Genomic DNA, 13,606 nt, shown 5'->3' on the forward strand with positions numbered 1-13,606 from the left:
TTGGACCTTCATGTGTTTCTTTTTCTGTTTTTTGTTTGTTCTTAAAGAAAATTAAATTAGAGTGGTGTCAATTAACTTTAAATGATTTGGAAGTGAACATACCAGCAACATGAACAATTGGAAATAACCCATTTCATAAGTAACTCTGATATAATTTCTATTATTATTTCATTTTCAGATGATATTGATCATGATATAGAAGGATGAAAATAAATTAGAGTTCCTAAAAGTAAGATAACTCATTTTGACTTCAACTACGATCTTTAATGCTGAGTGACTATGAGAAAGAACAAACAAACAGTAGTCTTTGGTTGGAGTTCAAATAATCATTTATGCCATGGATTTATACATCATAAATTCTCATTTAATGGAAACTCAAGACTAAAAAAGTTTAAATGCTGTCCCCTCAAAAGACATTTTGTAAATTGCCTCTTAGTGATTTGTGAAAGGCACAAACCAAAAAATGAAAACTGGTAATGCTAATCCAGGACACAAGAGAAGTTTAATAAGAGACTGAAGATCAGATTTCTTTATATTTCACAACAGAATGGTTCAAACATGAGCTGTCATTTCTATACAACTGATAACAGTTCAGAACCATTCTTACTTCAGTGAAGAAAAAAAAAAAAAGGAAGCAGAGCTCACAGTGAAGAAATCAGTCTCATGAAAGTCGAGGTTCTCACTTTCATAAACTTGTGAAGAGATACCCAGGCAAGTTTACAGTCTGAGAATTAATAAATCATTACTTTTTTAAGAGTAACAATATTTAAGTCTTAATATTTCAAGCCAATAAGTGCTTTAGAAAGGTAATGAATTTTAAGAATACAACATACATATTTTCCTTCATAAATCAAAGATAAAAACCCAGAACTATGAAATAGAAATTGAAACTGAAGATAATACGCATTACTAAGTAAATAAACAGATAAATCAGAAACCTTGCTTTGAGGCTACTCACAGATCCAAATATCTAAAATAAAAACAAGTAACTAGGTATTTTGCATGTGTCTGCTAAAAAGACAATACGTAAAGAAAAAATTTCTTTACAACTTGAATAACTTTTCACTTATTTAAAAATGCTACTCATGTTTAATAACCCCAGAGGAATTTACTTTTAAAAGACAATGTACAATGTTTATTTTTAAAATAACATTTCGGTTACACTTTCTTTCAAAGACTCTAGGGTAGTATTTTATTTTTAGAACTACAGCATAATGACAACACTCACAACAGCTTTTAAAAACTGCAGCATGACTGCTGTAATTAATTACAAGCAGTTTATAAATTGTAAGTAGTTTTAATAAATGTTGATGGTAGGCTACCAAGTAACTGATCATCATACTAATTACTGCCTATTATAGTTACTAAAAATAACCAACAAATGAAAACTCTGTCCAAAAACTTACAAACCAACCCCAACAAAAAAAAAATATTGTAAATATGCCCATAGGGTAAGCAAGGTGTAAGAGACCTGGAATAGAAATATAGGTAGGTTGGGAATTTATAGCAGATATTCTCTAAGATTACTTTCAACCTCAATCTTATGATTTAAAAAAGAAAAAAAAAAATTACAGTAAACAAAAGTACATCAAAGATCTACAAAGGTTGAACTACTTTTAAAAAAATAAAAGAAACTCTTTAGCTGTAGACTATGGAATTAATCATAGCTCAGGGTTCCAAGTATAACTGATAGTCAGAAGAGACTTGCATTGTACAAACAAAAATCACCAGAAATGTTATATGAAAACAGAAATTTAAAAGCTATTTCAGTTAAGAATCTTTCCTTTCAAAAGCTAAGCTTTCCAAATAGACAATTTTAATCATCTAGGGTATTAGGATTAAAAATATCCCAGCAAGGTAAACACTTAGTAAAAAGAAGACCATTATTTTTAATAATACTGTGTCCAGAAAAATCATGACCTGAGATATTAAATTCGGCTTACAAATAAGTAAGTATGCCACATTGTTCTTTACCCCTAAGATCTGGTCTATAAAAATTTAACAAAAATATTTCAGAATTAGTGAGACTGAGTCAAAAGTCCAACAGTGTTATGAGATCCATGTAAGCAGCAGCAGCGGGGAGCTGGCATTAGGCTAGTGCGTAAAGCAGCCGCCTCTGACACCAACATCCCATATGGGCACTGGTTCATGTCCCGCTGCTCCACTTCCAATCCAGCTCCCTGCTAATGGCCTGGGAAAACAGTAGAAGATGGGCCATGTGTGCGTCCCTGCTAACCATGTGAGAGACCCAGATGAAGCTCCAAGCTCCTGGCTTCAGCCTGGCTCAACCCTGTCTGTTGCGGGCATGTGGAAATGAACAGATGGAAAATCTTTCTGTCTTTCCCTCTCTCTCTATGTAACTCTTTCAAATAATTAGTCTTTAAGAAAAAAGAGGCAACAACAACTCATCCATTCTACTATGAGCTTTTTGAGGGCAAAAATCAAGCTTTTTTCTTTCAACATAAGAAATAAATAACAGTTTTCAACACTAAGTACTTTATAATTTAAAAATGTAATTTATACAAAAACCATAGTGAACCAAAAATCAAGTGCACCCATGTCCTAATTAGTATTCCAAACATTCTAAAGGTAATGAACTTTAAAGGTAAAGGCAATTATAAAAGTTCTCATAAAAATTAGTCTTATACATGGCATATTTTTAAGATCTCTATAAACACAAAAATTAATAAATTTGATCTACAAACCACAAAACCAAAATGGCAAAGTCAATTCCAAATGTCCTTCCCTTCCTGGTCACAAATAGTTTGAAAACCATATCAACAAACTCAATTTATCAAAGAAGATTTATGATCCATCTGTTTAACATCATTTTAAAAATAAATACCTTTTCTATTACTATTTAAGAAGTTAAGAACTTTAAGAGACATGAGGTTTGAATAATGCCCTTACAGTTTTCTAAATTTCTTCAAGGCACATGCATTCTGTAGCTTTATATTATTAATATTATTAATCTACTGGGAGACATGAGGGGAGATCTGCCCCAGCTTGATTAAATTTCTGACATGTAAGAAAAAATGGCTGAACTTGGATATAATCACACCTATCTATGTTTATGTAAAATTTTGCCCTGAACTCCATGACAGATTGTCTAAATGAAAATCTGAATGCAGGGCCATCATGCATGGTAAGAAACTTTGATTTATATTGCACCTTCAATATCTCATTTTGGCTTTTATTACATGATGCAAATATGACATTTAGTGTAAAATGGTAGACAGGGACTTCAAAAGATATCACATTAAGAAGACTGATCATAAATCTTTAAAAATGCATTCTAGTTTTTTCAGGGTCATTCATGAGAAAAACCAGAAACTTTACAAGTAAACAGTAAAGCAAATCCTCAAAAGTGAAAACTATGCAAGGTAAGACTATCCCAGAAACTCAACCTCAAAAGTGTACCACCTATTTTAAGCTGAATACAATCCTTCCTTATATTTTGGAAGGTGGTTTAAAGTCAAAGACCACATGAAATGCGATGTTTGTGGAGCTCCCCAATACGGTCTCTCTTTTACCCTGACAATGCTGGCAGTGAATGGGAGCAGCAACAGAAACCACAGACCTGCACAGTCAACTTGAATATTTTATAAATTCTAGGGCAACAAAAATAGTTCTTTTATGGCAAATCTTGGAATATGAACATAATAAATCAATGAATCATTTATATATAACCTACTACAGGGAAAGAACTTAGTCATTTTTAGAATATGAACAAATATATAGATAAGATACGTATACATGAAAACACAAACATTTACAACACACATTCATTATATACACATGATCAAGACACAGATTGACACAGCTGTGTATGTCAGCAGTTCTTTCCACATACACACACATGCCCATGAAACGTTACAGTCAGATCTACATCAAACATGTTGAATCACCTCTCCTTTTGCTTCACATGGGTTTTTTTTAAAAATGTATGTTAAAAACAAGTGCGCATATGCTAAATCCATCATATATTGATTACATAATCAGTGGAACTTGTTATTAATTAGTCTTAAAAGAACTTTATGAAAAAAATCCCAGATTAAGACAAATGTATGTAAGCAAGCCTATTTCCCTTTTCAAACAGTTTTTAAACTTCTATAACACATTTTGGAAATCTCTGGTATGTGAATGGCAGATTTAATCAAACTGAGAAATACAAAGTACTGTGTTTGGCCTAAAATGCATAGTCTCTATAACTTGGACTATGCTGTGGAAATATACAGAAGTTCCTTCTGAAAATTAAATCCCTTAAAAAAGCAGTTAGGGTGAATTTCTGTATAATAGTCATTCCACTCAATATAAATTCCACTGACAGTTTTGTAGGGGTGGGAAACTGTTCCTGCCAAGGACCATTTGGGTATTTATAACATCATTTGTGGGCCATACAAAATCATCAACTGAAAAAATTAGCCTGCTGTAGATTTACTGAATTTCGAGTCCCACCTGCAAATGCTTAGGCGGGGGCAGACCACATGATTTCGTGGGCCTCATATGGCTGGCAGACCGGATGTTCCCCACCATCTATATACATCGACTGAGTTAGAAATGTTTTCCCTATTCTTTAGGCAACAACAGACAAAATGAGAATTACACATGAATAATATCAATGATATTCTTCCTTAGAAGGCAGAAAAAACCTTACAAATAGGGTTGTATATTTTTAAGTTATCAAATGGAAAAACAACCAAAAAATTTGGGAGAAAACTCTTTATTCAAATTCTCCTACTACAACCAATAGGAAACATCTCTGCCCCCAAACGCCCACCAATACTACTACCAATGAAACCCTCTTAAATCTGTAGTTTCAGTTTGGGGCAGTCCCCAAATAATAAACACTGTAAATAGTATCTTCGTAATGAATCATTTTTTTTCTAAGTTAGAATCTCAACTGTTTGTTGTACTTAAAATGTTGAAGTTGCTTTTAGAAAAATAAAAACAATAAAATCAGCTTAAAATAAATTTATTTTACAATACAAAAAGTAGGCATACTGGAAAATAAAGGTACATTATTAAATATACAAAGCAAATAAAAGAAAGCTGAACAACACAAATGTTTTCATCCAAACACTAAGATAAAATGTACAACATTTATGCTAAAAACAAAGTATTTCAGGAAGAATATGCATTTCAAATGAAATGTTAATGATGCCAAAAAAGAGAAAGGAAACAAAAACAAAAATGCTATCTTGTAAAATGCTTGAATATCAAGAATCAGTAATGGCATGAAACATTAAACCCAACAATACTGGGTACTTTTCAAGGACTTTATTTGAAAAGGCGTTAAGAATACTGAAGGAATCAAAATGTGCTCTTAAAACTGACAGAGCTTTCCTTTTTTGTTTGAGGACCTATTCACAATATCTTACTTCTTCTTCCACTTATACCTTCCTATAAAAATCTCTAGACATGGAGCCGGCATTGTGATGTAGCAGATAAAGCTGCCACCTGCTAAGCTGGTAACCCATATGGGAACCAGTTGAGTTCTGGCTTCTCCACTTCCGATCCAGCTCCCTGCTATTTCACCTGGGAAAAGCAGCAGAAGATGGCCCAAGTGCTTGGGTCTCTGTACCCATGTGAGGGATCAGGAAGAAGCTCCTGACTCCTAGCTTTGGCCTGGCCCAACCCTGGCCATTGTGGCCATTTGGGAAGTGAACTAACAGATGGAAGATCTCGATCTCTCTCTGTGTATGTGTGTGTGTGTTCCTCTATATAACTCTGAATTTCAAATATAGAAATAAATGTTAAAAAAAACTTCAACATTTATTCTAAACAACAGTCTTTAAAATGCTAGCTTAGATAACCCTGCTTCTTTCTACGTGTGTATTTAAGCCTTACCAATATTGTAGTGAATGCCACAAATTAGCAACCTAACTTTGAAGTCTGTATGAACACACACAAAAAACTAAATCTTAATTTTTTAAGTAAAACCCATCTCTGAGTAGAATGTAACAATTAAAGCATAAGGGGAATAAATAAAGCCTTTTCTTCCCATTAAGGCATCCCGCCGCCCCAGTTACAGATGGCCCTGATGGAACAGGCACAGCCGCAGTGCAGCCTTGAGAAGCATCTGCCGAGGATGTGCATCTCAACTACAGAGGGGCGCTAAGGTAACCACAAAATCTTTGGCAAAATCCTCTTAAAACTTAATACGATTATTTGAATATATAAACTTGATACTTAAGTTACCCCAAAAGGCTTCTGACAAGACCTCTGGGAAGGAACTTCCTTTGCTAATATCAACACATCATTTGATCAAGATTTTCTGTTTGTACTAATCTTTAAATTAATGAAAACTTCTTTGCTAATATATTTTCTTTCACATACTTTGCCCTATCACATTTATTGCCATCATGCTAAGAAGCCATGAAGATTTCTTTCTAAACCCTCTGCACCACTAAATTTACATGTTTAAAAATAAACTTTAAAAACAACAACAACAAAAAACAAACTGCTTGAAACTGTGGGAAAACCAGAGATGTATATGGAAGAAGGAAGAAATGTGAATAGGTCCTACAGAATTGTACAATCATTTTGCCCAGACTTTTTAAATACTGTGAATAATTATCTGAAATCAGGTTATGTAGAGCCTACAGCTCTCTTCAGAAAACAAGTTTTGATTCTCAATATTGCATTTTTATAACCAAACAGAAGGATTCAGATCTAACACATTTTTAGTAGTATTCTTACTACCTTCAGACTAAATTCATTTCCTAAATACTATAAAAGAGTTCAAACAGAACAAACTTTATAATTTATCACAAAAGCATTTATGAAATTACTAGAATAAAATTATTAAGCTAAAAACCAAGATTTGCCATTCATACTTAAATATAACATAGAAAAATTATGTGGATAGTATGAAAATAAAACTGTTTGGGCAAACATTTCAAGTGAAGACATTCACTGTCTCCTTCTGAGTAAGTAACCATTATAGCTTTTTAACCATGAAACACGCCATTATCTCACATGTGAAATTCTTTGGCTGGAATGTTTCAGTCCTAAGATACTCCTACAGACAATTCTGACAGAACATAGGAGTTGTGAAGTTAAAAAGTAAGGAGACACATTTAAAAGCACTGGATAAAACTTTAAATAAATTTTTTAAATTTAAAATCAATCTATCACTAAAAATGGCATACATGCAAACTTAAGCTAATGTTATAATCTTATTGCTATTTTAAATAAAATAATTTGGAGTTCATTATTTTGCCTTTTTAGTTTTGTATTTAGCATAGAAGTACTTTCTATTGCCACTACAGACATCATGTCAGTTTTAAGCTGGAAAAAAATAAAATAAAATGAAACAAAAAACTTATGTAAGTTCAATTTGTAGGTTTTAGAACTGAGAAATTACAATTTTCTGTTACTATTTTAAAACAGAATTATCTGACTATATATATATATTTTAAATTTTAATTACATCAAGCAAATTGTTTTGAATTTTCTTTTGAAAACCAAAGTAAATTTGCCTTATTTACTTGTAAATAACCTTTTAAAAATTAACAAATTCACTTTTTCATCTATTATCCTTTACAAAGATTTAAGGGAAAAAAGCTTTATGGCTCCAACACTCAAAATTGAGAACAGAAAAAAAACTCAAATAAATATTTGTAATTTGCAAAGTAGCTAAAGATGTTTGAAATGCTAAATGAAGAAACATTCTGAAGCTAGACCCCATTTCTTTAGCTTTTCTCTCCCAGACTTTCCATTCTATACACTACAGTTGTGGAGATGTCCTCATTTGACTCAGGTGACACTTTTTTCCATACTGTTTCTTTTAAAGCAAGTTCTTGTTGGAGACTTTCATAGTCCAATGGTCCAAAGGAATGCTAGTTGTTCAAGCAACATACATAATTTATTAGTGCACTTGAGTGAAGAAAGGTCCAAGCTACAAAATGGTATTTTTCAATGAACGTTATTAAAATCTGTTAACATTTTCACCCACCATCATCTGACATTTGCTCCATGATACTCACAATGACTCCCACAAGTTTCTATTCTGTTAACTTTGAATAATTCTCACATATTATCAGAGGTTATTTTGATCCAAGCTAACAAACATTTAATTTGGCACTAACTAGCAAACTTTACTTAGTACAAACTGAAAATATTGTCTTCTTACAAGTGCTTCATATTAGCTTCAAGTCTAAGTAATTCTACTATAAACATTTTTCATATGGAATACAAGGGAGCTAAATTAAAATTCCCAATACAAGTCCCTTGGTCCAGCGAAAAACCATCCAGACCAAAAAATTTCAATCTTGAATCTTTAAACTAGCTCTTAAAAAGAAGTATATATGTATAATAATATAAAGCTAAATACACTGATAATAAATGGACAGGACTTTAAGGATATGAGGAATATTGTATTAAATACTTTTTTGAGAAAAAAAATTTCATCTCTTGTAGCCTATAAGAACATGATGAAGTTTCATAAGGTCTGTCACTACTATTATAATCCTTTTCCATTAAAGATTCATCCACACAACAGGCAGGACCATAACTGACAAATATTAAGAGTAAGAACAATACTTTCTTTAGATTAACAGTATGTGGCACTTTAAAATGTCTTATTTTAACATACTTCATTCTAAACATCTTGCTTAAAATAGAAAATGGAGCAGACACTGGTTGGTGGGAAACCGGTTGATAGGCTAATCATTTCTAATTTCAAAAAGAAAACAGCAGTATTTACTATCTATATACAAGTGACAGTGATTCAGATGAAAATAATTAGTTTATACTCATTTGGGATTGGCAAAGACATAGAACCACTAACAAACTTATTTTACTCAAATAGGCAAAACTCATAATTCCTTTCTCTTAAAAAATTACAAAATAATCTAAATAAGAATTTTGCTTACCCTTTGATCACCACCTTCTCTTCGAGGATCAAGTTTTTTTGCGAAGTGTCTCAAATTATCATAGTTATGGAAATTACAAAGAGAAACAAGATCCTGGAAAGGCATATAAAACAGGTGTAAGAATAGGCTATTAATCTTATTCAAATTTTAACAAACTGTATTTATACTGTATGCTAATAAAGCAGCATAGATGTAGCAAGAAAAGGACAGAAATCAGAATAAGATACAGACACAAGTTTTGAGAACACTGCTTATGTGTATGACCCTACAGGTCACTCTAATATTTACCTTCTGTAAAATACAATTTATAATACCAGGCTACAAAAAAGAATTCTTCTATCAAGTAACTGCTAAGTATCATGAAGACATAAATAAGTACTATGCTTATAAGCAATTATAATTTCCTCAACACTGTAGCTCAACATATTTTCTAGTTTTTATGAAAAATTGAAAACTCAAGAGTTCTAATTGAGAAGGTCTGCAGATAAAGGAATCATGGTACTTAAAACGGACTTACGGAAGCAATAAATGTAAATATGCTCAGAAGCTGAACTGGGTAATAACATAACATGGAACTAATTAGATGTACTAGTAACTTCTTTCACTTTTTATTTTTAGTTGCAGTCCTTATTTCTTAAAAAAAAGGCTTTTAAATTAAAGGAAGTAAATAAATAAATACATTCAACTCTGAAGATTAAGGGTGATATAATAGGGGCCTGCACTGTGGTGCAGGGGGTAAAGCCGCCACCTGCAGTGCCGGCATCGCACATGGGCGCCAGTTCAAGTCCTGGCTGCACCACTTCCGATCCAGCTCTTTGCTATGGCCTGGGAAAGCAGTAGAAGATGGCCCAAGTGCTTGGGCTGGGGCACCTGCACTCGGGCGGGAGACCTGGAAGAAGCTCCTGGCTCCTGGCTTCAGATCAGCACAGCTCTGGCCACTGTGGCCAATCAGGGAGTGAACCAGGGATAGAAGACTTTATCTGTCTGTCTCTCTGCCTCTCCTCTCTCTGTGTAACTCAAGACTTTCAAATGAATAAATAAATCTTTTTTTTTTTAAAAAAAAGGTTTATAATAAACCATAACTATTGAGATTTAATAATATCCAAATTTAACATCTTTTGTTGAACTTTTGAAAATTAAAAGCTAATTATAACCATCAAAAGTAAAACATAAGCAGCATCAAACAAATGTAATTTTCAGTGAGAACATTTAAATGACAGCTGAAAGTTTCCCTATAAATATTTCCATAGCTACCCAGTAACTGGCACACCAGCAAGCAGCGTGTCCAGAGTCAATAAACTACAGGAAAGAAAGTAAAAAAGGGATCACTCCATCTCTATGATCACTGTTTTCATTAAGCAAATATGCTGAAGCTGTGCTGTGGCACAGCCGACAAAGCTGCCACCCGTAGTGACATCATCCTGTATGGGCGCCAATTCCAGTCCAGCTCTCTGCTATGGCCTGGGAAAGCAGCAGAAGATGGCCCAAGTGTTTAGGCCCCTGCTCGCACTTGGAAAACCCAGAAGCAGCTCCTGGCTTTGAATGGGCCCAGCTCCTTCCCCTGCAGCCATCTGGGGAGTGAACCAGCAGATGCAAGATCTCTCTTTGCCTTGCCCTCTTTCTGTAACTCTGCCCTTCAAATAAGTAAACACATCTTTAAAAAATCTATGTATTTTAAACCAGGAGATGGAAGCTCACTCTCTCCATCTCTAACACTGACTTTCAAACAAATAAACAAATCATGAAAAAAAAAAATATGCTTACATGACAGAAGTGAATTCCTTTAACACTGTTGCCCATCTTGTCCAGAGGGGGAGACCAGCACATCATGCCCATGACATTGGGGACAACTAAAAGAATCCCCCCAGCAACTCCAGATTTTGCAGGAAGACCAACCTGAAATTAATTCAATAAAAATGGGCATTCATAAAAACATTATGTTATGTCCATGAATAGCGAATTAACTTAAAAATTAATGGTATATATCCATTCAATAGAATTTTAGTATTAAAAATGTTGTAGATGAATGTTTGATCAACATGCTTATACTATTATAAATGAAAAGGATAGTAACAAAGCAGCTTGATACATGAGAAAAATTTTTGAAAGACACATTCCAAGGAGATAAAAGTAGTTATGTCTAAAAGTAGTTATGTCTAATTGTTCTAAAACAAGTATGCATTGCTTATAACGTTAAGAAGTTATTTTGAAAAACATTTTATAACTAGAAAACAGTGAGAAATTGTAGCTTCATTAATGGCTTACTAACATTTAGACTTTAAGTACCTCTTGACAGAAATACATTAATGAGGTAATTTTGCATAAAACTAGACAAAACAAAGAACAACTAAACTAGACCTTCCAATTTTCAGGAAAGGGCAATGGACTTGATAATCAGCAAAATCTACACATTGATATATAAAACAACCCAGCCTTTCCTATGAAAAATAATAAGAAAAACAGACATCAATAGATAGGTATATATAGAGATGAAACAGTCATGTGTTTAAAATTAGTGAAGGTTGAGTAATGGGTAACATTAGCTGTACCCCTCCATTTTGTATATTTGAAAACTATCAAAATAAAAACTCAGAGCAGCATTATGACATGATACAAGATGATAAAATAAGAATACTCTATACATTTCACTACTGGCAAATGCACAGCAGAATTTAAAGAAGTACATTTAACAAATATATCTTGTCTATTATAAAATCCATTGCTGTAATCAAAGTTGTTAAGTATCACATCTATGTACTCTTTCTGAACTTAAGGAATTCTTGAGGTATGTAACCACCATAATGCTAAATATTAACAACTGAAAGTAAAGAAAAAGTCTATACCAATTGAAATGCTTTAAAAGCAGTATTGGTGAGTTCTATAAATTAAATGTTCAAGTTTTTAAGAACATCTGATAGACTATTTAACACTATTCCTTACCAATTCTGTAACAAATTAACCTTGAAAACAAGTCCTTCTATCAAAACTTAATGCACAACTTTCGAAGCAAAGTTCAAGCTTATTTTTAAAAGCATCAGTCCAGACTACTTTCTAGCAAGAGAAAATTCAGATTAAATAATTACTTACATGGAAGGCAAACTGCCCTGAGAAATCATACATGCCACAAGAATGCATCAAACTCAGTGTATTTCGAACTGCTTCAGGGCTTAATACTCTTTCACCAGTGATTGGGCAGAAACCGCCATTAGCCAGAGTGGCAGCCATCACACTGGCTGATTCACAAGTCACTTCAATGGAACACAGCTAAAATGAAGAACAAATTCAATTCTGAAAATTTAGGCTTATATTTCTTTAGTATTGCAGCTGGTTTCTAAAATAACCTTTTAATTTGGTCTTTCATCCACCAGATCTGAAACATTTCTTTCAAAGGGATGGTTTTAACAGAACCTGACAACATTCCAAAGATTTTAATTGACCTGTCCTAACTGCTCCAAAGCTATTGCTTTTTTAAAAAATGATTTATTTTATTTATTTATAAGTCAGAATTAGAAAGAGAAAGAATCTTCCACCTGCTGGTTCGCTCCCCAGATAGCCAACAACGGCTGATACTGGGCTGGGCTGAAGCCAGGAGCTTCTTCCAGGTCTCCCATGTGGGTGCAGGGGCTCATGGGCTTGGGCCATCCTCTGCTGCTTTCCCAGGCACATTACTAGGGAGCTGGATAGGAAATGGAACAGCTGGGACTTGAATGGGCACCCATATGGGATGCCAGTGCTGTAGATGGTGGCTTAACCTGCTGTGCCATATCAAAAGTCCCAAGTTATTGCTTTTTAATGGCAGAAATAGGCTAGAAACAATCAGCCCCTAGCCATTAAGATTTGTTATTGGTTCATGGTATATTTGAATTACTTAAATAATAATACTTCTGGTGAATATACAAGCATAATTATTTTGAACTCAATAGAAAAAAAGAAGCCATACCATACATTTCTTAAGGTAAAGCAGTATAATTCAGCATTTATGACACTATCACTATGAGAAATTACCACTTCAGAAATAACAATGTTAAAAGCCTGACATTTTACCTGTAGCCAAAGCTCAGCATCCCCAAATATACAGAAACATGCAAAGAACAAAATGGAAGAAAAAACCTGACAGCTCACTAAGCTTGGAAGCTCTTGGGCCTAAACTATAATTTATCTTTTAGAGCATTTATTAATATTTGTTTGACATTCACTAAATGCAATGACTATTCCACGATGTATGTAAAGACAAAAGCCCAGTTACTCAAAGCTGAAACTGTTTGTTTGCATTTGAATATAATCAAAATAATGGAAATAGTTTGCCATACCAAGATCAATTTACCCATAAAACTAAAATAATAAATTCTTCCAGATTTATTTTTAATTAACAGCAACCAAAACTTCAGGGAGAGGGAAAATAAAGAGAAAGTAGTAGGAGGAGACTTGTAAACAATCCACAATCATACCCAAAGACCTACAAGAGGGATAGAGGAGTTTGCAAATGCAAAAAGAAAAACTGAGCACAATGAATTAGAATCCTATGGGCTATGACTGGGAGTCACCTCTTGATCAACTTTCACAGATGCCCATTCATATTAAAATATCTTCTCTATTTCCATAAAACTACAGAATATACCTACTATATACCTCAGGTAAAAATAATTATGAAAATGCTTTTTAATCATGAAAAGCTTTCTAAAAGAAATAATTTAAATTCCAATGATTATTTCCTAATTGATATGTCA

The 13,606-nt window shown here is 33.3% G+C and overlaps 1 protein-coding gene across 4 annotated transcripts in view; it reads right to left on the reverse strand.

Annotated features, from left to right (window-relative positions):
* The window catches only part of GLS (glutaminase), a 93,423-nt gene that overhangs the window by 24,545 nt on the left and 55,272 nt on the right, over positions 1–13,606 (reverse strand). For 2 of the 4 annotated variants that reach the window (XM_002712344.5, XM_051848348.2), the window contains 3 exons: positions 11,967–12,143; positions 10,644–10,775; positions 8,880–8,972 (listed from right to left, as the gene is read on the reverse strand). In XM_002712344.5, the coding sequence (XP_002712390.1) occupies positions 8,880–8,972; positions 10,644–10,775; positions 11,967–12,143 (402 nt within the window). Of the gene's footprint in view, positions 1–4,959; positions 7,904–8,879; positions 8,973–10,643; positions 10,776–11,966; positions 12,144–13,606 lie in introns of those variants that run through there. The other 2 variants (XM_051848346.2, XM_051848347.2) reach the window with 2 other exon arrangements.

The sequence above is a fragment of the Oryctolagus cuniculus genome, chromosome 3 (genome assembly GCF_964237555.1).
Source record: "Oryctolagus cuniculus chromosome 3, mOryCun1.1, whole genome shotgun sequence".
NCBI lineage: Eukaryota > Metazoa > Chordata > Mammalia > Lagomorpha > Leporidae > Oryctolagus > Oryctolagus cuniculus.